This window comes from Amblyomma maculatum, chromosome 5, assembly GCF_055883805.1.
Source record: "Amblyomma maculatum isolate TAMU_Amacu chromosome 5, ASM5588380v1, whole genome shotgun sequence".
Taxonomy (NCBI): domain Eukaryota; kingdom Metazoa; phylum Arthropoda; class Arachnida; order Ixodida; family Ixodidae; genus Amblyomma; species Amblyomma maculatum.
The window spans coordinates 66,876,371-66,901,507 of NC_139348.1; the positions used below are offsets into that span (position 1 = coordinate 66,876,371).

Sequence of the window (25,137 nt, forward strand, 5' to 3'; positions counted from 1 at the left end):
TTATAAATGCAAAATGAAGAGATCGTCACCATTGAGCTTGCGCCTGAGCTCCTCCAGGCAGCTGTGGCTTTGAAGACGCTCGGTCGTGAACATCAGCCCGCAGCCCTCTTCGCACGCAACCAAGCCGTCAGGGTTGGCTCCAGTTTCGGCTGCCTTGCGCGGGGTCCTCTGTTGACGTGCCTCTTGGGGAGAGTCCAGTTCGCGGAACTCGCACAGCCTGGCATGGCTGGCATAGCTGTCTGCAGGTAGACGGGCAGTGCACCCGTCGTTGCGGCACTTCACCTGCGATTACCGACAGAGCACGCTGAGCACGCAGCGTGCATCTGCACTCGTTGGTCATTTTCAAAGCGTAAACCAGGGTTGGTAGGTTTTATTGAAGAACAAGTTAGAAATTTAAGCATCGTCACTACCTCTTCGCCTTTCTTTCGTGTCCGGACAGCAGCACATGACATTTAATAACATTTTCGAACCATGCGAGGTACTGAACTCCATCGTTCTTTATGGGCTCATAAATTTTGACAGTTTGCTTAATAGGTTTGATAATTTGCTTTTAGTTCGCAACAACCAAAAACATGAAAACGACGTAACCAACAACCAAAAACATGAAAACGACGTAACGAACTGTCAAGTTTGCGTGAGCTACAAATTTGAAATTTCTACTGAGCCCGTTCGCAAGCGTTTCGCCTCCAAAAGGCCTCCCAACAGGCTGTTAGAGATCTTGTGGCCATTGGATTGCCGCCAAATCTCCGGCAGCTCAAGGAACTGAAAATGGTACCACCCGAATCATCCACCAACAGGCAACCAGATTTTTGTTCCTTTATAGCCTATAAAAGGGGCAACGCTTCAGGTGAAAGAAGGTCTACTAGTGAAATTTTCAGGCTTGAAGTTGATAACGGGAACACATTACTGATCCCTTATCATAGCGCTTTTGTCCAGGACCCATTTCCCAAGCATTCTCAGAAGCCAATTATTAGTACTGAGGATACTATACCGACAGGAAAACTTGTGTTCACCGGCGGCTCTAGGATGGAAACTGGTGCCTCCCTAAATCATTGCGAATGTTCTACTACACGGTCATCACTTCGGTTTAAAGTGCGCGATGTTTGTGCACTTTGCCGCACGGGCTGTGTTTAGGAGTACCCTATGATGGAATGAATCACTGAGCCATCGGCGCAACAGTTTCATCCAGCAGCATTTTCCCAAGGCCCCCATACATTGCCTCAGTGTTTAAGACTCTGGACTTTTCAACATAATGCTGCGTGGTGGAATGCTGATAGCTTTTACAGGAAGGCCAAAAGAGAGGCACTCGTATAATGTGCGATATAAGTGGGCGGAATGAACCCAGGGTAGTCAAATAATCCGCAGCCCTCCAGTGCACATTTCTGAGAGACTGTGTCTTTTTGGGACGTTAAACTCCATAAATCAAATGAGGCCAGTTATTTCCTAAGTATTTAACTTCAACTCAGGCGAGCATCATGCTGGAGGAAAAAAATGTACCAATTGGATAATCGGTGGTTACCTGGCAGTACAAGATATCGAACTTCTACCCCCGGGGTGCGGATTACCAGAACGGAGGTAGCACAAACCATACTTCGGAACTAGTTAATGCTAAGTGGACCAAAAATATTCATGTATATTGATCGCGACCTGAATGCCCATTACACAGCGCCGAAATACTCTGACGTATTTATTACACGGATATCTGAAAAACGGTCAAAGCGGTAAACAAGATTTGAGGATATGTAAGGGCATTCAGAGTTCCGTGGATGGTTCCGTTAAGGGCCTGTCACACTAGCGCGACACGACACCGACACAGACCCGACAACGACACCGACAGTCGGCGAACTCGTCGGCCGACCGTGTCTGCGGCCGACCAAGCTGTCACACTAGGCCGACGACGACACCAACACGACCGAAAACCAAATGTCTTCCCAGTGTGACAGGCTTTGAGGCCGGGGACACCGACAAAACCAGTCTGCCGACTGTCGGTGGCCGAGTCTTCGAGAGATCGGCCGCCGAGCAAAAACTTTCTCGAAACGCAAAACCGACTAGTACACCACGTCGACAGCGAATACCTTTCAGCACTAATATACGTAAAAAAGTAGAGTCAATGCATAATCCCTGACCGAAACGCGAGCGTGAGCCGCCAAAATACTCAAGGCCGCCGAATGCGTGTGGAATATCAACGGCAGCGTTTTCTTTTCGGGGCGAGTGAATTCGGGGCGCATAGATTTGTGGCGCTCGTCGGGACCGTGAGCAATCTTTCCGCTTTTCCGAACTGCACAGAATAGTGCAAAATGAACATAGCACGTGACAAAGAAATGATGAAAAGAAGCGATTATTTTCCTGAAGCCAGCAGAGATGCCGATCCTCCTGCGCACTTCGATCATTGTGTTTAACGTCTAGCCGCTGCGTCGCTACTTCGCAACCCAATTTCAACGCTATTTTACGCATCACGCAATAATTTTTTGTTGCATAATTCAATGTGTTTCAAGAATTGTGTGCGCAAAAAGCGCAGAACTAGCGTTTAAACTTTACAACAGAACCAACAGCAGTCGTGGTCCCGCGGCCGGCCCTGTGAAATCCACCTAAGGTTTTAGAAAATCTGCCGAAAGTTTTACCTGCTACTGTGGCATGATTCAAACTATCTGCAGTTTACTCTCAGCAAGCTGGACAGTCAGTTAAGCGGTAAACGCTCCTGCTACCTTTGCAACTTTCACACTGCAAGACAGCGTATTAGCTAGAACCATATCCCAACCTCTGAAAGTGCCGGACGCCTAACTTTTGTGGTGCAGTGGTTAGCGCAGCTGGCTATCAAACAGGAGGTCGTGAGTTCGATCCCAAGGGTAGCGTTTTTTTTTTTTTTTTTTTTTTTTAGCTTTGAATATACACTGTCTCTTATTCGCCGTGGACAGCTTTTGTTTTTCAAACACTGACGTCGTTCTGATCCGGCAACCAGAGCCGTAAATTACAGGGCACTATTCAGTCTCGGCCCATAATCACGACTGTTGAGGCGCATGTTTTGGTATGGTCGAATATATGAAATGGAATTAAAATTAAGCATTCCTTAAGTAGTTACGAGAATAAACCATGAAAAATAAAATAGGGAGTAGCTATACAAAAAGGAGAATTTCGCATTGTAAAAAAAAAAAAAAATAAAAGGATTAAGAAAATGAACGTATAATGACACGAGAAGAGAGTGAGAATGAGTGGGCCTGGTCGGTGGGGAGGTTTCCCACGTTGTCTGGCTAGTGTGACATAGGAGTTGGGCGACCGTCGGCCGACAGCCGTCTTGCGAGCGACGCGCCGCCGACACCGACTGTCGGCCGACTGTTTCCGTCGGCGCAGTGTGACATAGACGCAGACATCAGGAAGACGCGCTGTTGGCAGACCAAATCGGCGTCATGTCGTGCTAGTGTGACAGGCCCTTTAAGAGCTCGTTCTGCGTGTCGTTTCTTTTAGGTTTTCTACAAATTTTATTTTACTTCAATTATTTTACTTGTTTTTTTTTAATTTTATATATTTGTTTCATTGTTTATTATCACCACGTTAGTTTATTTGTTCTTTCTTTAATTTTATCTTAATTGTCTTTTTTTTACTTATTCCCTCTGGTGTCCTTTCTATAAGCGCCCTTCGGCTTCGACGCGCCAGACAAGCAGAATTGCCCACTAGATATCAGGAACTGGGCGTAAATAATTGGTTTCAGCGCTAAGCTGTGGAGCGAAAGGACAATCATTCATGCCTTGGCGCAAGCACGATTCTTTGTTTTATTTTTTATTCATGATTGACGTGTCGTGAGCGCACGCTCGGGTGAACACTTATCTGCAATTCTTTTATATGATAAGCTCGGCGGCCACTTTTCGGTGGAGGCGAAAAGCAATGCGCCCGTGTGCTGTGCGATGTCAGTGCGCGTTAAAGAACCCCAGGTGATCTAAATTTCCGGAGTCCTCCACTACGGCGTCTCTCATAGCCTGAGTCGCTTTGCGAAATTAAACCCCACAAGCCAACCAACCAACCAGCAAGTGTTTTGTATTCTAGAACACTCACTTGCTGAATAACTATCTCGACCTTATTAATTTTTTTCTTTTCCTCGTTTTAATGAATGAAGTTGGACATTCTAAACAGGTTTGCTGTGGGAGAAAATTCACAGGAGGCAGTTCTTTTTTATTATGAGAATTGGTAAACGCTCACTGGTACAAATTGCGACTTGACACATTTGCTGATTATGACACTCATGTTAAGTCACAAATTAGAGAATCGATGGAAAACAACAGCGCAGAGAAGGACAAGGACAAAATGAAGACACATAGGACACACAAGCGCTTCTGTGTCCTATGTGTCTTCATTTTGTCCTCTTCCTTCTTTGCGCTGTATTTTTCCACCATGAAATACCAACACGCCCACACTGCTACGCTAGTTAATCGACAACCATTATTTGATTCCTCCTTAAATGCATAATTCATGGCAGCGGTAACACGGCTCTTCAGGTTGCATGTTCGAACAATATTGAATCGAGTTATTTAAAACTTTGGTTGTTCTTATTCAAGAGCCCCTGGCATGCGGCCGTGTCGTTGTGATTCTAGAACGCCTATCAATTCTGTTTTCCTTGTTTGTTCAGGGTCCTTGTGGCGAGATGACGCTTTATCATTTTCTTTGTCGCGAAAGGTGCGTCGGGACGGTGCGCCGATCGCGTGTGTTTCTACAATGTTCCAGATCATGCTAGTGCCGTTCGTGGCTTTATTTAGATCTTTCCTCGCCGTCTTTAAACTCAGTGCTAACACGTGAAATGGACATTCGTTGTTCGACGACTGCCGAGCGCTATAGTTGGTATCACCGCCGCCGAATCGCTTAGTTCTTTTACGGGCCAGGTCAGTCTAATAAAGAGTTCTTCAGTGCACTCACACTCTTCATTTGTGTCATCGACCTTGTCATCACCACGTGACATCTGGTGCAGGTACTGCCTTGATGCTTCAAGCGAAGACACCAGCCTTGTTCCTGTCGCCCTGGGGGACCAGTCTACAGGTCACCGAGCCAGCCGCCAACTTCAAGGGTCAACTCGAACACGGTCTGTCTGCTGTCTGACCCTATTCGACCTCGGATGACATCAACGTCGGGAATGATCAAGTCAACAGCGCTGGTTTCCTTCGAGCAGCCCCAGGAGCACCCCCCCCCCCCTTTTTCTAAGGACTGCCTGCCTAAGATTCGTAAGACTGGAGGGACCTTTTCGAACGCGTGTCAGAATCCAATGGCAGAAACGACGAAGTGAAGGTAAGACATGTCTATTTTGCTCTTGAAGGATCTACCCGTATATGGTTCGAAAATCACGAGGAAGCTTTGAAGGATTGGGAGATTTTCAAGAGAGAGTTTTTACTGCCTTTGCAAGTGTCGTTCGGAAGAAAAGAGCCAATTACTTCCTTCAATGAAGACTCCAACTCCAAAATGAGCCTGTACTGGTTTACGTTGAAGAGATGGAGCGCCTGTGTCGCCGTGTCGACCCTAACACGACCGAAGGTGAGAAAGTGAAATTGTTAATGCGACGGGTTAAAGAGTTGCTTTTTGCAGGAATTGTCTAGAATCCATCGAAAAGTGTGAATGAATTTGAAAGTGAAGCGTTGAACATCGAGAAGATGATAGACACCCGGATGCGCCACTCTGATCGACCACTGCAAGTAATCAGCGTAAGCCCCTACAGCTGTGCATCTACGAGCGGAAAAAGCTTTTAGGACCTGATCCGTGAGATCGTCCGAGAAGAGCTTTGCCGGCTGCTTCTATCATTCCAACAACCCGAGATGGCGATGCTCGATGATGTCGTTCGTTAAGAAGTCCAGCAGGCGCTGGGTTTTCAAGCTACAGCTCCGAAGGCTCCAGCGCAAGAAAAGACAGCCATGAAATACGCTGCTGCATTACGCGGTCCGCGCCCCGACGTGACTTTCTACGCCCTCACCGCTACCGTCCTCTTCCTGAACGCCGCCCCTTAGCCCCTGCCGCCAAGCCAGCCAACGACCCCAAGCCCCAGGAAGTGCGACGCCTGAAGGATTGTGAACAACCGGTTATTATGCTTCCACTGGGTTGAGGCCAGCGACATTCGACGCAGCTGCTCGTACTGACGAATCAGCCTCCGCGGATTTCCAATCGATGCCTCAAGACCCCGTCCCGGTGAACGACCACAAGGAATCGAAAACTACCTTTGTAGCGTTGAGTTTGCGCCACCAATCTGTTCTTTCACGTCCCCATCGCCATACAGGATCCGCTTTTTGTTGCCAGACCGCAGCTACGATGACAATGTGCGTGGAAGGTACCCAAGCTCCTGTAGGGGAAACTAAACATAGCAACCTTGGAGGGGAGGTTGCTAAACGGCGAAGTAACGAAGATCCTCCGCCGCTGACGGCGAATAACGACGCCGCCGCTATGATGCCGACATTACTTGTGAGGACGCCCTTAACACGCTCATCAAAGTGGCACTGCCGCTGCGTACGACGTCAACATCCATGACGACGCGACAAGACTCCAAGCTAGAGCCTCCGCCCAGCGAAGGGTCGACGGTGTCCCCCAGCTGCGACCTCAACACAGGACAAAGCAGAGATTGAACATCGAAGCGAACATGCTTTAAAGGGACGCGAACGAGCGACCTTGAAGTTGCTGTCGGTGGTCACACGGTTACCGCCTTAATGGACATCGGAGGTGACTACTGTATCAAGAGTGCAGCGTTCCCCGCCCAGTTCAAGAAGGTGACGACCACTTGGGACGGCCCGCTAATCCGTATTACTGGCGGTAACTTTATTACGTTGTCAGGGCGATGCACCAAACAGGTTATAGTAAAAGGACGTACCTACCCTACCAGCTTCGTCGTCCTACTGGTATGATAGCGCGATGTGATTTTGGGAATGGACTTCCTAAATTATCATGCAGCAATCACCGAGCTCTGATCGAAGCTAATCAAGCTGTCAGCGGACAAAGCCATACCTACTACGACGACTTCGACGCAACGCGTTTCTCTAAATGTTCTCAACAGAAACTTGACCGTGCCGCCCCGAACAAGCGTCACCGCCTATGTGGGCAACGGAGATTTTGAAATAGCCGAAGGCGGCGTCGAAGAAAAGGCTTAGTTGCTCTTGGAGCGTGGGCTGGAAATCGCAAGAAGCGTCAATCATTTCCGTAAGGACAAGCTCAAGCGCTGGTGACGAACTTCACTGAAGAATACCGGAACCTGAGCAAGAGCACGACGATCACTTTCCTAGACAAGCTAGCGGACACCCGAGATAATTCCCCCTCCCCAGCCAACCCGAAGTTGTGTCCCCAACCGAGCAAAGAAGCCCACGCTTGATGTCAACGCAGCTCTACCCCAAGGAATACAAGAGCAGCGCTCTCTTTGAAAGCTACGGCGAGTGTTTTTCTTCAGCATCGAAGGTGGGGCAAACTGCGTTAGCAAAGCACCGCATCATCACGGAGCAACACGCACGAGCATTACGGCAAAGCCCCTATCGTATATCGCCCCCATAAATCCACACCATACGCAATCAAGTTGAAGAAATGGGTCGTGAAGACGTGTTCCAGCCATCGAAGAGCCCCTGGGCGACACCAATCGTTCAGGTGAAGAAGGACGGGGCGCTTCGTTTCTGCTTGGATTACCGCCACGACAACAGCAAAACGAAGAAGGATGGGTACCCGGCCCTTGCATCGCTGACAGGCTGGAACGGCTCTGCAATGAAGGTACTTCTCATGGATGGACCTGACAAGCGGCTATTGGCAAATTGAGGTCGACGAGTGAGATCGCGAGAAGACCACATCCTTCCCACGAGACGGCCTTTTCGACTTCAAAGTGATCTCATTTGTCCTTTCCTCCGCACCAACCACGTTTCAATGAGTAATGAACACAGTCCCTAAAACGGCCACATACAGTGCTGGGTGCCATCAAGACATCGGGAATAACGTGAAAACCAAAGATGTGCCACTTCAACTACGAGAAACTGCGATTCCTAGGTCACATCATTAGCAAGGATGGCGTTCGCCAAGACCCATAAAAACAATGGTCATCACACAATTCCCAGCGCCTGCCGACAACAAAGCTGTGCGCAGATTCCTCGGGCTGTGCGCTTATTATCTACGAAATGTCAGAAAATTCGCGCATTGCCGAAGCGTTGACGTGCTTACAAAGTCTGACGTACCTTTTAAATGGGAAGCGCAGCAAGAAGAAGCTTTCAACGAACTTAAGCACCGCCTGTAGTGCCCTCCTGCACTTAGCCATTTTAATGAAAACGCCGAGACCGAAATTCATACCGACGCGAGTAGTTTTGGCCTACTAGCTGTTCTTGTCTTGAATAGTGCCAGACAGGATAAAGTAATCGCCTGCGCTAGCAGGTCCCTCACAAAAGTAGAAATCAATTACTCGACGACCGTGGAGTGCCCCACGATCATCTGGGCCACTTCTAAGTTCAGTCCATACCTGTACGGTCGACCATTCAAAGTGGTAAGCGACCACCACGCGCTCTGCTGCCTGGCTAGTTTAAAAGTCCCCTCCAACCGCAACGCCCGATGGAGCCTGCGACTTCAAGAATTTGATGTGACTGCAATCTATAAGTCGGGCCGCAAGCATTCCGACAAGACTACTATCCAACTACCGTGGACGCACCCCCGAAGGACGATGACGGCGACGCCTTTCTGGGACCAGTAAGCGCCAGCTATTTTGCACAGCGGCATCAATCAGATCCTCAGCTTAAACAAATAGCCGCTTACTTGGAAGGCACGACCGCTTCTCCTCCAAATGTGTTTAGGTGTTAGTTGTCGTCGCTCGCCTTAAGCAATGATGTCCCCGTAAAGACCTTCGCTCCCAACAAGACCGCACAGTTTTTTGTCGAGCCTAAAAGCCATTACATGAAAACGTGCCATGAGTGCCAATGACGCAAGACGCCGCCGATCATACAAGCTGGGCTACCGCCCCAACCCTGCTCTTACATCAAAATTGAATGGATCTCCTCGTCCCTTTTCATCTTTATCTGCGGTTAACAATGGATCATCCTGGTCACCGACTACCTTATCCGCTACGCCGAAGCAAATTCACTGCCCAATGGTACTGCAGTAGAAGTCGCCAAGTTTTTGACGCACAAATTCTCTTGCGACACGGCGCCCCAGAAGGACTCATCACGGGCAAGGGAACGACATTTACGGCCGAGCTGACGCAAGCGATCCTCGAATACAGTCATGCAAGTGATCAACGAACTACTGCGTACCATCCTCAGACAAATGGACTTGCGGAGCGTCTCAACAAAACGATTACGGGCATGATTGCAATGTACGTCGACGTCATCTCAAAACTAGGGACGCCATTCTAGCCTACGTCATCTTCGCTTATAATACCCGCGTCGAGGAGGCAACCAAGTCGACCCCGTTCAGCCTTGTGCACGGCAGCGAGCCCACGATGACACTCCACGGAATGCAGCTGCACGTAACCGACGAGGAGAACTCGGACGTCGCCGCCTACCTTCAACTTGCAGAGGAAGCCGAAGACTCGTCCGAATGCGCATAAACTATCAGCAACGAACCGACGCCCGACATTACAACTTGTGACGACGTGATGCTAAGTTAAAGCAGGGAGATCTAGTCTGGGTTTGGACGCCGGTTCGCCGCCGCGGAATGAGAGAAAAACTTCGATGCCGATACTTCAGCCTGCCAAAGGTGCTTCGCCGACTAGGACAATTGCACCACGAGGTCTTTCCAGACGGCGCGACAGCATGTCAGTGGTGCCAAATACACCCAGAAATTGTGCATGTTGTACGCCTTAAGCCATATTAGGCGCGCTAAAGGCTACTCATTTTTGCTTAGAAATGTTTATGTTCATTCATGTCTGTTTAATTTGAACCATACAGGCGATGTTTTAAGAGGGAAGTACTGCCGCAGACTGGTCAAATGTTTATTTGTTCTTATTCGACAGCCGCTGGCGTGCGGCCTTATCATTGTAATTCTAGCGCGCTTACCGATTCTGTATTCCGTGTTTGTTCATGCTCGTTGTCACGAGACGACGCTTTATCATTTTCTTTGTCACGAAAGATGGGTCGGGACGTATCTCGAAGGGTTCAGGCGATCGCGCGTGTTTTTACAATGTTCCAGGTCATGCTACTACCATTCGCGGCGTTGGCGTTATCTAGACCTTTTCTCGCTGCCTTTATATTCAATGCTCACAAGTGAAACCGGCATTCATTGTTCGACGATCGCCGAGCACGATAGTTGCTATCGCCGCAGCCGAATCTTTTAGTTCTTTTATGGGCGCAAGTCAGCCTAATAAAGAGTTCTTCAGTGCACTCACATTTTCATTTGTGTCAACAGCTTTGTCACCACCAGGTAACAATATTACAGCAGTTTTGATAAAAATCTTCTATACAAAGCCTTTTCAGCAGGTATAAATTTAGGCATTCATTGAAACATGCCAAATTCTCGTTAGATGTGGTGCCACATTATGAGGTATAGATGGGACTGGTATTTCAAAGCCAACCTAGACATTTTGGTTATCTACCACTGGATTTATACAGGCGTCCATGAAATTCAAATCCGCTCAAGTCAGGGCGAAAACCGTCGCGACCCACTGACGCCCACTTAGCCCATTTCCTGATGTACCTACATCCGCGTGGAAAATGCTGTGCTTAAATTTTACATTTCACCTATATTTACATTGTAAATATGTTTCATTATGCCGAAGTAATATTGTAACTGAAGAAATGGTTTTAATACAGGTGAACTTCGTATGAAGGACGGATGCACAAGGCTCACGAAAACCCGGATCAGTCTGCGCGCGCCTCTCTTCCTCCGCTTCTACTTTTGCCTCTGCTGCTTCTCAGTGCGCCGCTACGTGGCGTAACAATTTCCCCCGGGAAAACAATTCTCGTCCTCGAGAAAATTAGGCAGGTCGAAGACGCCAGCGCTTCAGACGAGCCACGTGAACAACTTGTGTCTTGCGGAATCGGCGGTTAATCCGTCGTGACTTTGGCGATGACGTAATTCACATCCAGTTGGTCTATCACGACGAAGGAGCCATCGTACATGCCGATTAACTTCTCATATAACCCTCGCTTGGGAATAGGCGTCCAAAGCCAGACGTAGTCTCCAGGGGAGTAAGCAACTGCACGATGATGCAGATCGTAGTGTTCTTTCGAGCGGCTTTGAGAAGCCAGTGTGCGTAAGCGGGCTATACGACGGGCTTCTTTGGCACGGCATAGTATCTCGGAAACACACGTACCGTTGTTGGGCGAAAATGGGAATATGGTGTCTAAGAAAACGTGGGGAGTTCTTGCATAGAGTAAATAGGAAGGAGAATAGCCGGTAACTTCAGATTTGCAGTGGTATAAGCGTACGTCACATACGGTAGCACTGTCCCAGTTGCGATGGTCAGACGATACGTACATGGAAAGCATTGTTGTCAAGGTGCGGTTGGCGCGCTCGGTGAGACCGTTGGTCTGCGCATGATACGGTGTGGAGTGTCGGTAGTGTGAACCACAAATTCGGAGCATTTCGTCCACGACATCAACAGTGAATTGCCGACCACGATCACGTATACTAGCACGGGGTGCACCATGGCGAAGAATAACGGAATGCAAAAGAAATGACGAAACATCGGCAGCCTTTGCGGTAGCGAGAGCAGCGGTCTCCGCGTATCTGCTAAGATAGTCAACGCAGACGATAACCCAGCGGCAGCCCCCTACAGTCTTTGGAAATGGACCGAGCAGGTCAATTCCAATCTTTTCAAAAGGTGAGGTAGGTGGCTTGACGGGTTGTAAAGGTCCGGCCAGCGTGGTGGTGCGTGCGTTAAGTCGCTGGCATTGTTGACATGTCGCAACTTATTGCTTGGTTGTCTTATAAATGTGTGGCCAATAAAAACGCGGTCGAGTTCGGGGCAGGGTACGACAGAAGCCTAGATGTCCAGAGGTAACGTCATCGTGCATGGCATGCAAAACTTGTGCACGAAACTTTTTTGAACGATCAAAAGGAGGGCAGCACCGTCAACTGAGTAGTTCTTGAACAAAACACCATCTTCAATAGTAAACTGCGTTGACTCTGCTCTTCCTTCTGCCACTTGTATAAGAGGCTGTAGTGACCAGTCGTTGCGTTGTTCTCGCCTTAAGGTCGCCATACTTGGAAACGTCGACACTATTGAGGCTAAACACCCGTCGAGCTGTCTTCATCGTTAACGGAAGTTGGCAATGGGTGCCGTGACAAGCAGTTTGCATAACTGTGATGTCGTCCACTCCTGTACGCGGCACCAAAGTTGTATTCCTGTAGGCGTAATGTCCAGCGCGCCAGACGATCAGATGGATCCCGAAGTCCGATGAGCCAGCATAGCGAATGGTGGTCAGTAACTATTGTGTAGTAGCGCCCATATAGGTATGTTTGGAACTTGTGCACAGCGAACACAACTGCGAGGCACTCCAATTCCGTAACTGTGTAGTTCCGTTCATATTTAGTCAACGGGTGGATGGCATATGCTACAACATGTTCAGCCCCACTATGCAGCTGCACAAGCACCGCCCCAAGACCGACGCTACTGGCGTCAGTGTGAACCTCCTTCACAGCAGAAGGGTTGAAGTGGCGCAGCAGTGGTGCTGAAGTTAGAGAAGACTTGAGCAGATTGACTTGAGCAGACCGCACTCTGGGGTCCACACAAATTGCGAATCTTTGTGCAGTAAAGAAGTGAGGCGGTGAGCAAATTGCGCAAAACCAGAAATGAAGTGACAAAAATAAGAAGAGAGGCCGAGAAAGCTGCGAAGACTTTTCAGGGTGCGTGGAGTTTCGAAGTCTCGTACAGCAGCAATCTTCTGTGGATCCGACCTGGTACCATCCTCGTTGACGAGGAACCCAAGAACTAAAATTTGTCGCTCTCCAAAATGGCACTTCTTCGAATTCAAAATGAGGCCCGCTTTGCCAGTGCATTCAAGAACTTTATGGAGCCTCTCATTGTGTTCTTGGATGGTCTTTCCAAAAACAATAACATCATCACGATAACAGATGCATATTTCCCATTTGAGGCCACGAAGGATAGTCTCCATAAATCACTCGAACGTCGCGGGAGGGTTGCATAATCCAAAGGGCGTTACATTAAATTGGTATAAACCATCTGGTGTTGCAAAAGCAGTCTTCTCACGGTCGGATGGGTGTAGAGGAATTTGCCAATAGCCAGATCGCAAATCAATAGAGGAAAAATATGACGCCGAATGCAGACAGTCGACAGCGTCATCAATGCGAGGTAACGGGTATACGTCTTTCATTGTTACCGCATTCAAACGATGGTAGTCTACACAAAATCGCCAAGAATTATCTCTTTTTCGCACCAGGATCACAGGTGCGGCCCACGGACTAGAAGATCCTCGGATGATTCCTTTGTGCAGCATTTCGTCCACCCGTTCTTGAATTATCTTGCGCTCTGCCGGGGAGACTCTGTAAGGTTTTTGCGAAGAGGGGGTGCGTCTCCTGTGCTAATTTTGTGCTGCAGCCGAGAACCTGGGATATGGCTACCCGATCCGTTTGAAGCAACGTCGAACACTTGGGCATGAGTTGTCAAAATGTCTTGAAGAATGCGACGTTCACTAGATGGGAGCGCTTTTTTGACCATGCCCTCAAACTCGGCACAATATTCAGACTTGTCTTTCGCGGCTCATCTGCAATCGGAAATCAATCCAACGGTATGAGTCACATAATTCTCAAATCTCGCGAGTGTCAAAGCACAAGGAAGACAAACAAGCTCTTCTTACACGTTCACAGCCCAGAGGTATGCGCGACCATCCTCCGCCTCCACGACCGGAGCATGGCACCAAAATATTTTTCTTCGCTCCATTCGAGACGTCTGGCTCGACGACTATTGAATGTTTACCTATTAAGGATTCAGATGACTTCACGGGGAGAAACGTCGCCGTCATAGCAGGCAGCAGCACATCTCCCTTCAAGGCGAGAACTCCTTAATGACTCTGAGACATGTTATCTACTAATGCGGGGATAATGTTCGGCTGCAAACAAATTTTACCAACACTAAAGGCTAAAGTCGCACCACACTGGCGCAAAAAGTGAACACCCGGAATAACGTCATGCGTGGCACGGGTCACTACAACGAATTCTGTCCTATAGCACTCGCCACCAATTACAACTGAAACTGAGCACAGGCCAACCGGTACTAAATTTTCACCCCCAACTCCACAAAACGTAGTGTTTTTGTCCCGCACAAACATAACTTTCTGCCGAATTCGGTTCTTAAATGAAAGGCTCATAACTGACACAGCGGCACCAGTGTCAACCAAAGCATTCGTTTCAACATTGTCTACACACACTGACACTTTGTTCTTTAGCATGACGATAGGTAGAGGTATGCGTGAAATTGACCGTCCGGCGACCTTACCTTCATCGGTCGCACCACCTAGTTTCCCAGCAGTGGATAAACAAAGCGGCGACGTGGGGATGGCGAACGGGGTGGAGTGGGGTAGTGATGCTGCGATCAGACACAGGGGAGTCATTCCATGCGTGGCGTTGAGGGGAAGAGGGCTAATAGAAGGTAGCGGGTGACTGCTGCTCCCACTGGGCACCATTCGTGAAGCGCGGTGCTCGTTGGACAGGGGGTCCGGTAATTTGACGACGCGGGCAAAAGCGCTGCCCCCACAGCCGTAAAATACGGGTGGCTGGCGACTCTGGTAGTTCACTTCAGGATCCCTTGGAGGTCGAGATGGGGCGACAGAAGCGCGACGAGGAGCACAACGAGGCACTTAATCCGGATGGGCTGGATGCTACTGGAAAGAAGGGTGCGATGTTGGTTGCAGGGTCCGCTCCACACCGTTGTAAAATGGTTGGCTGTTATTTTGTGCAGTCCATGGCGTGCGTTGTTCCCATGATGATACGGACCTCGATGTCGGGTAGTGAGGTACATCGAAATTTATACGTTGCCGCTGAATATCCAGCTCCTCGCGTATAATCCTCCTGACCATAGGAGCGATGTCTTCAGCCTCCGGCATGTCGATACCGGCAACAGTTGTCACGTCAGAAAGACGGCCAAATTTGAGCGCTATCCGAGGTCCCTTTAATGACTTAAAATCCCGGCACTGCTTCTCAGTGCACAATATATACGCGAGGGAGCGGCACTTCATTCAAAAACATGCAAATATATAGATAGATGGATTATTGAAAGGAAAAGGCAGAGATGTCGGCCGGAATAATGCAAATATATAACATTACATGGAACTATTGGAAAAAGTGTATCCTGCCGCAAACCATTTCGGCCTATATTAGGGTACATTGGTAGTTTACTAGACTGCAAAGTACAAACTCTTCGATTTGTCCTTTCAGCCGTGAAGGTTTGCACCAATAAAGAAAAAAATTTGATCTAGTAAATTTAGTGTTTCTATTAAGCCATGGTAGTAGTGCATACTAGTCGCTATAATTTTTCTGACAGCTTCCACACAAAAGCAACAACATAGAAATGAGCTGTCTGTAAAAATACATTATCCACTTTCTGTTACCGCTCTCCTCAGCGCTCATATGGCAGCAATGAGGCGGTGTCAAAGAGCATATAGGTGTCTGCCTTCTAAGCGCTGTCAAGTAGCATTTTTGGGTTTGAAAGCGAAGGCCTTTAATGGCTAATGCTGTCGTGGTTCAGAGGAAGGGAAAGGCGCAGCATCTCTCACATTTGTCTCTGTGGACACCTGTACCGCGCCGTAAGGGAAGAGAAGAAAGTGGGAGCGAAAGGGGAAAGAGTGAAAGACTGAAAGAGGGGCGGTTAGTGGAGGGCTTCGGAGTAATTTCTACCACCTGGGGACGTGCAAGATGACATCGCACAGAGGGAACGGAGGTGGTGCGATGCGGGTCGTGCGATGTAGCTGCACACTACGCGCCTTTGTAGTATGTGAAAACATGTGAACTCATTTTCTTCGTGTAATCTTCCCCTGATCCCCTGGACACATCCGCCTTTAACCGTCATCGGTGGATCAAGCATTCTTCCAGAAGGCACAGTCTACTTAAAGATTACAGTTGGTCCCATCACAGCTTTGGTAGAACTGGCCGCCATCGAAAATAACATTTTATCTGTCATCCTCGCTGAGGACTGGTTCTGCGCCAGTGGCACAAAGCTAGTGTTTGAGCCACCTAATCCAGCTGAAATTCATCATTCTGCCTCGGGAAATGTCATACGGGCACAAAAGAAAGAGTATCCGTAAGCAGCTGGCTCTGAACTGCCTACTGCTCCTGCTCCGCAGCCTCAGCAATTTCCTCCAGCACAACAGCCGCCAGATCGTCAGCTCCCAACGTATGGCCCACATGCACAGTAGCAGCTTTTCTCAAACTACCAGTTGAGCCATACCCCATTGCAGACACAGTATCTACAGCCCCCATCACTGCAGCCACAAACATTGCAGCCCCAGCACTGCAACCGCAAGCTCTATAGCCACAGCCCCAGCAGCAGGGACCAATCTCTGTTGGAATGGCAGCTGCATCATCAGCATCATTAGTGACCCCACAAAGCACCAGTGTGTCCGCCTTGTTTCCTAGTACAGCATCCTTCACTGCCTACACCTACAAACTCTGATCAAGACTTGCACCGTCCACTGCAACCGCTGTCTCTGGCGGGTGTTCCGAGTGAGGCGCCAGCTTCTGTGGATGACCTTTACCACTGGAGGTCCTTATGCCTTCAGAGAGCTGTGGCAGTATGCTTTTGCTGCTTCCTCAGTCGCCACGTAAGGATATGTCGACTCCTGCACGCGAAAAGAAATGCAAAACGCAAGCACTAGGAGCCCAATGAAGGGGAGCCTTCGAAGGAACCCAAGCTGAAACATCCCAAAGCTGCCAAGCCTCCGAAAGAGCCTTATTTCTGCAGACAAAAGGAAATAAGTTACCGGCTAAACGAGGTGGTGCATTGAAAAGCACGGTGAAGTGGGCGTAACCGGCGGCACATGACCGGCTCAGCATCAATGTTTATATGGAAATAGCAAAGAAAGCATACGCTTTGATGCAAGCCAGTGTACGCATGATAAGCTATCTACCTTTGAGGTGGAGTGAAAGCAAACATCGCTACGCCGCCTCGCGGGTGGTCAGACGAGATCAGAGGACGAGACGAGATCAGGTGGTCAGAGGACGAGACACACACAGCGCTGTGTGTGTCTCGTCCTCCCCTTTTTGTCCGTTTTTACCTTGCGCTGTTTCCCCCTTGCGATGAACCAACTAGCCCGCAACGTTTTGTTCAAGTAGGTATGTTTCTCTATGGCACGACTGCTTCGCTTGGCAGCTGGGTGGGCAGGCTGGCACTCGACTCTAGCGCAGGATGGGAGGCGATCGGCTGACAGACCACTATGTCCATCTGCCGGGTAGCTTAGTAAACAGGGTTGGAACGGCCAGGAGGTGCTGCCATCTCACATCCGGTCCCTCCTTTTTGTCAAAATCCTGTCACGCTTTTGAGCATAGCGCACCTCCTTCTTGTGGAGGCTTGGGAAACTTTCTTGAGCTTCTTCCGCTTCTTGAGCTTGGACTCTTTCGAAGGCTTGGGAGCCTTGGGCTTCTTTCGCTTCTTGGGCTTAGACTCTTTCGAAGGCTTTGGAGCGTTTATATTCACAGATTTGTGCTCTCTTGGAGGCATGGGAGCATTGAGCTTCTTCTGCGTCTTCTGCTTGGACTATTTAGAAAGCTGTGGAGCCTTGAACTTCATAGACGTGGGCTTTTTTGGAGGCTTGGGAGCGTTAGGCTTCTTTGATTTAGGGGCTGGGCTATGGCTTGAATGAGGAGACAGGGCACGAATGAGTAACAAAGCGAGTTCACATGTTTTCACATACTGCAAAGGCGCGCAGTGGGCAGCTACATGGCACGACCATAGAGAAACATACTTACGTAAAGAGCGGACCCTTCCATACGGCCCTGCGGCCGAGCAGCGCCAGCGCTATATATATTGTCACGTACACGGTGACTAAGCATACCAATGATAACAGGGGGTAACCCAGACACAACACAGCAGCACAGACGCAAACGTGCAACCGACACTGTGTCGTCCTCTTCAACTTCGTCCTCCTTTCACACCTCAGTCATGCGCCACCTGGCAACGCTAGGTGGCATTACCCCCTTCTTCCATAAAAAACTGAGAAGGGCCGGTAAAAATGGTGTGAAAAGCAAGAGAGTGGTCACAGCGGGTGGCCATACGCTATCGGTGGTAGTACGGCTTCAGTCGCACAATGTGCACAATGTCCGAGCTGTGCTTTCGACGTTTTGGTTGTGTGGCAGCGTCTGGGATAGCTTCATAACTGAGGTCACTCACACGGCGCAACACTTCGTACGGCCCGAAGTAGCGGGAAAGGAGTTTCTCTGACAAGCCTGGACGGCGAACTGGTGTCCATACCTAGACTTGGTCTCCAGGCTTGTAGTCAACCTGGCGGTGCCGGAGGTTGTAACGGTGCGCGTCAGTGGTCTGCTGCTGCCCAATGTGCACACGGGCGAGCTGGCTGGCTTCCTCAGCGCGGATGGCATATTGCTGGGCATCTGAGGATAACTGGTCATCATCTGGGCACGGGAGCATGAAATCGAGCATGCTCTGAACTTCGCGTCCGTAAACAAGTCGAAATCGTGTGAAGCGCGTTGTCTCTTGTAAGGCTGTATTATACGCAAATGTGACGTACGGCAGCACCTCGTCCCAGGTCTCGTGCTACACATCGACGTACATTGCCAGCATGTCCGCAATCGTCTTATTCAATCTTTCTGTAAGGCCATTGCTTTGTGGATGGTACGCTGTGGTCTTGCGATGGGTTGTGCAACACAGCTCAAATATGCGGTCGATCAGCTGTGAAGTGAAAGCTGTCCCTCTGTCGGTAATTACGTAGGAAGGGGCGCCATGCCGCAAGACTATGTTGTGCATGAAAAACTCTGCTACTTCGGAAGCTGTGGCACGAGGGATTGCCTTTGTCCCAGCGTATCGAGTCAGGTAGTCCGTAGCGACTACTATCCATTTGTTTCCGGCCTGCGACAAAGGGAAAGGGCCAAGGAGATCCATTCCAATTTGGTCGAACGGAATGCGGGGTACTTTAACGGGCTTAAGAAATCCGGCAGGCTTCTGGGGCGGTGTTTTACGGCGCTGGCATTCGCGACAGCTTCGTACATAGCGTTTCACAGCTGCGGAGAGTCCTGGCCAGTAATGCATGTTGCGCACTCGAGCAAGAGTCCGTGAGCAACCCAAATGACCAGACGTCGGTTCATCATGGCAAGCAAGGAGAATATCCTCACGGAGCTCGCATGGCACTACCAGAAAGTAAGTTCTGTCTTGGTCCTGGGAGTTTCTTTTATACAAGACGCCTTGCCGTATGCAGAAGGAACCAAGGTGCCGAGATAGGTGTCGAGGTAGGGTCGTCGTATCACGCCCTTCCAGATAATCGATGAGTGGAAGGATGTCTGGATCAGCTCTTTGTCGATCCCTGAGCTCAGATGCGCTGAGGGCTCCTAGAAAGCCGCTATCGTCATCGGCTGTAGTATCGCCAGTGTCAACGGGTGCTCGTGACAGCGTGTCGGCGTCTTCGTGTTTGCGGCCGGACTTGTAAAAAATGGTTATGTCAAACTCCTGAAGCCGTAAACTCCAGCGTGCAAGTCGTCCAGATGGGTCTCGCAGATTTGCCAGCCAGCACAATGATGGTCGGTGACGACTTTAAATGGCCGGCCGTAAAGATAGGGGCGAAACTTCATAGTAGCCCATACGACCGCCAGGCATTCCTTTTCTGAGGTGGAATAGTTCATTTCGGCACGAGAGAGAGTGCGGCTAGCATAGGCTATTACTCGCTCAAACCCGTCTTGATGCTGAACAAGGACCGCGCCAAGACCGATACTACTGGCGTCAGTGTGCACCTCAGTGTCAGCCGCTTCATCGAAGTGCGCCAGAACAGGGGATGTTTGAAGGCGCTCACGAAGCAAAGAGAAGGCCATCTGCTGCTCAGAGTTCCACACAAAGGAGGTGTCCTTCCTTGTAAGGCGCGTCAGAGTTTCTGCGATCTGAGAAAAGTCCGCAATGATACGCCGATAATATGCGCAAAGGCCGAGGAAGCGCTGAACAGCCTTCTTATTAGCTGGAACGGGAAATCGTGCGACGGCAGCAGTCTTATCGGGATCCGGGCGCACCTCATCAGCGCTTACAACATGGCCGAGGAACTTGAGTTCTGTATACCCGAAGTGGCATTTCTGGGGCTTCAGCGTGAGATCAGCAGAACGGAGGGCTTCCAGGACAGCTCGAAGGCGTTCGAGGTGTTGATCAAATGTTTCGGAAAAAACAACTACGTCGTCCAAGTACACAAGACAGATCTGCCACTTGAGGCCAGTGAGGACGGTGTCCATCATCCTTTGGAATGTCGCTGGTGCAGAGCAGAATCCAAATGGGAGTACTTTGAATTCATATAGGCCATCTGGAGTGACAAATGCGGTTTTTTCTCGGTCTCTTTCGTCTACTTCGATTTGCCAATAGCCGCTTTTTGAATCAATAGATGAAAAATACTTCGCACGTCGCAATCTGTCCAGTGAGTCATCGATGCGCGGCAACGGGTATACATCTTTCTTTGTCACATTATTCAATTTCCGATAGTCGACGCAAAAGCGAAGAGTGCCGTCTTTCTTGTTGCCCAGGACTACTGGTGAAGACCACGGACTTTGTGAAGGCTGCACAATACCATCACCCGGCATCTCCTGAACCTGCGTCTGGATCACTTCTCGTTCTTTGGCAGACACACGATAAGGCTGCTGTCGTATTGGGCGAGTGTCGTCATAAGTAATGATGCGATGTTGTGTGATGGGCGTTTGACGAACCTTCGACGAAGAAGCAAATTAGTGCTTGAAGTCTAGCAGCAGTCGCTCTAAGGCCCGCCGTTTCTCCTTTGACAAGTGACAGTTAATGTAGATGTTGTCAAGAGATGGCTCGTTAGTTTCTACTGCCGTGGATGCAAGAGAGACTGGATCTTGCGCAACATGGTCAGCAAAAGCGATAGCAGTCCCCGGGAACAAGTGTCGGTGCTCATTAGAAAAATTTGTGACAAGGAGTGCAGCCCGGCCATTGTGAAACGACAATAAACTTCGGGGAGCGCAAATGCCATGAGCAAGCAGGAGTGAATGGTTCGCCTCCGCTACATCACCGGTACGGAAATCGTCACAGGTAACTTCCACAAGAGCACTGCTTAGCGGCGACAGCGAGACGCTCTCAGCGGAAACACGAAGTGCGGTATTGCAAGGACTGCTACTATCTTGTTTGGTAGATTGTCCCATCGGAAACGTGACGAGTCTATTTCGAGGTTGATAACTGCTCCTACTCCCGCAGAAAGTCAATGCCGAGGATAAGGTCACGGGAGAAGTCACATAAAACAGCGCAACTAACGACGAACGTACGTCCGTTAATCTGAATGCGAGCCGTGCACATCCCCTTTGGAGTAACTATATGACCGCCGGCGGTTCGAAGGTACACACTTCGTGTGTACCTTCGGCCAAGCAGTGAGCACCTTCCTCAAAACAGTCGCCATGCGACCACTCAAAATTGAATCATCGGCACCGGTGTCCACTAATGCACTGACCGTAGTGCGACCGTCTAAAATAACCGGAAAGTCCAGGAAACGCTTTTTGCTTCCCTAGGTGACGGTACCAGCAGCTCGCGGTCGTATCGAAGCGGTGGCGACGACGGGAGGTCTTCAAGCAGCGACTACCAGCGGCCTCGCACCCGAAGGTCGCTGTTTTCAGTTTTCAGGATGAGGGCTAGACGAGCGGCCTTGGTCCTCTCGCGAGGAACCGTGGATGAACGAGGAGGAGCGCCTTGGCGAAGAGGAGCGGGGCTGATGCTGCGAACGAGATAAAGAACACTGCTCCGCCAGGTACTCCTCAATAACTCGGGGTCGTTGACCAAACCGGGGAGGAGGCGAGTCGATGCGGAAGCGGTGAAGACCGAGGTGCAATAAGGACAATCCCAGTAGAGATGTCCTGGTTCACCGCAGTGGAAGCAAAGCGGACGGCGGTCAGGCGTGCGCCAAATGTCGGCTTTGCGTTGGGGCAGCGGGCGATTGTCGAAGTTCTGCACTGGCTGCACCGAGGGCAGCGGAACTGTAGGTGACGCGAGAATGGGCGGTGGTGATGGGGGAGCCTGACTCTGTAGAACTTCCGTATATGTGGGACGACTGTCGGTCCCCGACAGCAATGGTGGGCTCGGAACTACAGGCGAAAGAGGGCTCTTGAGTGCCTGCCGCACCTCCTCCCGCACTATAGCACAAACGGAAGTTGGCGATTGCTGCAAAGGGCTCCAGAACTTGCTTAGTTCTTCGCGCACGACACTGTGAATCAGTTCGCGCAATGCATCGGGATGCCGCTCTGAAGTGCAAATGATTCCGCGATTGTGCTTGTATGAAACGGTAGGTCATAATCCACGGCACGTTGTTGTAGCACCTTTTTCATTGTGGTGGCCTCCGCAAGGAATCCGTTTACAGTCGACGGTGGGTTTCGCACAAGGCCTGCGAACAGCTGCTCTTTCAAATCCTGCGTGAAGTGCCTGACCTTTTTGTCCTCGGACATGGCGGGATCGGCTCGCCTGAAGAGGCGCGTCATGTCCTCGACGTACGTTTGGACACTCTCATTCGTCCTTTGGATGCGAGAGTGAATGGCACGTTCTGCATGCTCGCGACGATCTGCGCTAGTGTAAGCCTCAAGCAGTTGACGACGGAATTCCCGCCACGAAGTTAATACTTGCTCTCGGTTCTCTAACCAGATGCGGGCGCCGTCCTCAAGGCTGAAGTAGACGTTCCTTAGTTTGGCAGCATCGCCCACTGGTTGAAAGCAGCGACACGTTCAAACTGAAGGAACCAGTCCTCCACATCCTCAAAGAGGTCCCCATGGAAAGACTTCGGTACCCGAGGGGCCTGCAAGGTGTAGTTACAGGCCGGTGCGACTCCCGTTACCTGCTGAGCAGGAGCACTAGATGTCATGACGGCGGGGGATGGCTGAAACTCCGGAGACAGTCCCTGGAGCCGTCGACTGGAGCGATGCACGGGGTGTCCAATGGTACAGGGCTGGCTCGACGTCTTGTAGATGGAGATTCTTGCATAGGCGATCGTTTTTCCCAGCAGCTCCACCAGAATGTCACGTACACGGTGACTAAGGATACCGATGATAGCAGGGGGTAGCCCAGACACAACAACACAGCAGCACAGACGCAAACGTGCAAGCTACACTTTGCCGTCCTCTTCAACTTCGTCCTCCTTTCACACCTCAGTCATGTGCCACCTGGCAACGCTAGGTGGCAAATATATATATATATATATATATATATATATATATATATATATATATATATATATATATATATATATATATATATATATATATATATAACTAATATACGTGCTATGCACTGAACGAGCGAACAAACTGAAGATGAAATCGTAAACCTAGAAACCGAACACCTCCAATTTTGTTACAAGTGAGGGCAGAGAGGAACACGTTTCAAGATGGCTACAAGCGCGTCCTCAAAGGGAACAATGCAAAACTCAAAAAGAAACACGCGCCACGTGGTGTAAAATGAACGAAATCAGCGCTATGAAGGGACCTCAATTTCATAATTTACGACCATATTGTACACTTTTAGATACAAAGCTTTCTCTCCCATATTTTCTCCATTCGTGTTTCCTGAGTTTGCACGCCAATACGCTATTGGGCCATTTGCGTTCACACCATGGATTCACTTTGTCCGCGTTGATTCATAATAAGCCAACCAACCTCTGTGGCCTACATGTAGCATGTCAGTATACAGCCTCAAGTTCAATTCCCATCCCTTTAAATGGCAATCTAAATTTCTGCTAGCTGATTAGTTTCACGTATGCACAGGGAACGTCCTCAAAAATTGGAAGTGCTGTAAATAATTTTAATTTCATATTGCAGTTTGTTAAGCTTTTTTCAGGCACTGGCGCAAGGATAAACGTTGCCGTTTGTTGCATTGTTTCGTTAGCATGAGAGCGAAAAACACGCGTAAAAGAAAAATCTGAAATATTTTGATACAGGCTGGAACGGTCAGTAAAGTTTTACGTTCACCTGGCGTGATACGCTCAGCTACCATCCATGCACAATGTATTGCTTTCGTTAAAGTGCGTTGTTTGATCCTCATAAAAATGTTAAAAGCACATGTAGAGAGAGATACCTAATAGATTTCCGCATCAACTCGCACATTTACTCTATTCTTTCTATGTCAAACCATGACACAGGAGATATATTTCTGATATGGAAAATGTAGTTTCATTTTGTAGTTTCAAAATGTAGTTTCAAAATGTTGGAGCCTCCGCTGCGGTTACCTTAAGGTTGTTCAGCCTATCTTGAGTGAGCGGAAGAACGGGATTGAAGACCCTGATGTCCCGTGTGCGGCACACGGGGCAGCTGTCGTCCATGCGAATCCACTTCTCGATGCACTGACGGCAAAACACGTGCAGGCAGCAGCACTCCACCGGTTCGCGCAGCACCGAATGGCAGATGGGGCAAATTAGGTCGTCGTCGGGCTTGGGGTCGTAATCATCAAGAGCAAGCGCCGCCATTGGGTCCAGTTTGAGGCTAGTGAGCAAAATGGGGTGCAGTGTTATGAAATATTTGTACGAAATTTGTCACATTATAAAAGGGAAAACAAGGCGAGAGGTTTAAACCGGTCGAAAGGCGTTAGGAAACAGCAAGGCTTGGGTTGAGCACAATAAACTAATATACAAAAAAACAGAAAACAACAAAAATATCTTTCAATAAATACAGACAAAGGAATTGTTCAGAAATTATTGGAATGGGAACATCCTTTCCACAAAAATGAATGGAAAGCTAGTTAATCCAACCTAATGTTTTTTGGAAAGATTGAATACTAGCGCGTTGTATGTGAGCGAACAAAATCAAATAATTTGTGATATTAATCTATCGCGAATCAATACGAAGAGCAAATTATTTTCAAACTTTGACGAATATCTCCACATTCCCAGTTTCTCGTTTTGACAGAGCAGTTGCATCTAGAACTCGTCCAAGTCTTTTCTGCTGCATGATTTTCATAGCCATACTGTTTTTTACACGCCCTAAACGCTTTTTTAACTGTAGCCAGAATCGGTACATCGGGCAATTCAGTGCGACGCGTTTTAAGTTTTGACTCATTAAAAGCGTGGTGAGGCCATCGATCTG

The 25,137-nt window shown here is 49.2% G+C and overlaps 1 protein-coding gene across 1 annotated transcript; it reads right to left on the minus strand.

Annotated features, from left to right (window-relative positions):
• On the minus strand, window positions 1–24,521 carry LOC146188442 (E3 ubiquitin-protein ligase NRDP1-like). Its single transcript, XM_084605051.1, has 2 exons — window positions 24,285–24,521; window positions 1–282 (listed from the first exon to the last, which is right to left on the minus strand). The coding sequence occupies exons 1-2, from the start codon at window positions 24,519–24,521 to the stop codon at window positions 1–3; spliced, it is 519 nt and encodes a 172-aa protein (XP_084461177.1).
• Between the last annotated feature and the right edge of the window lie 616 nt (window positions 24,522–25,137).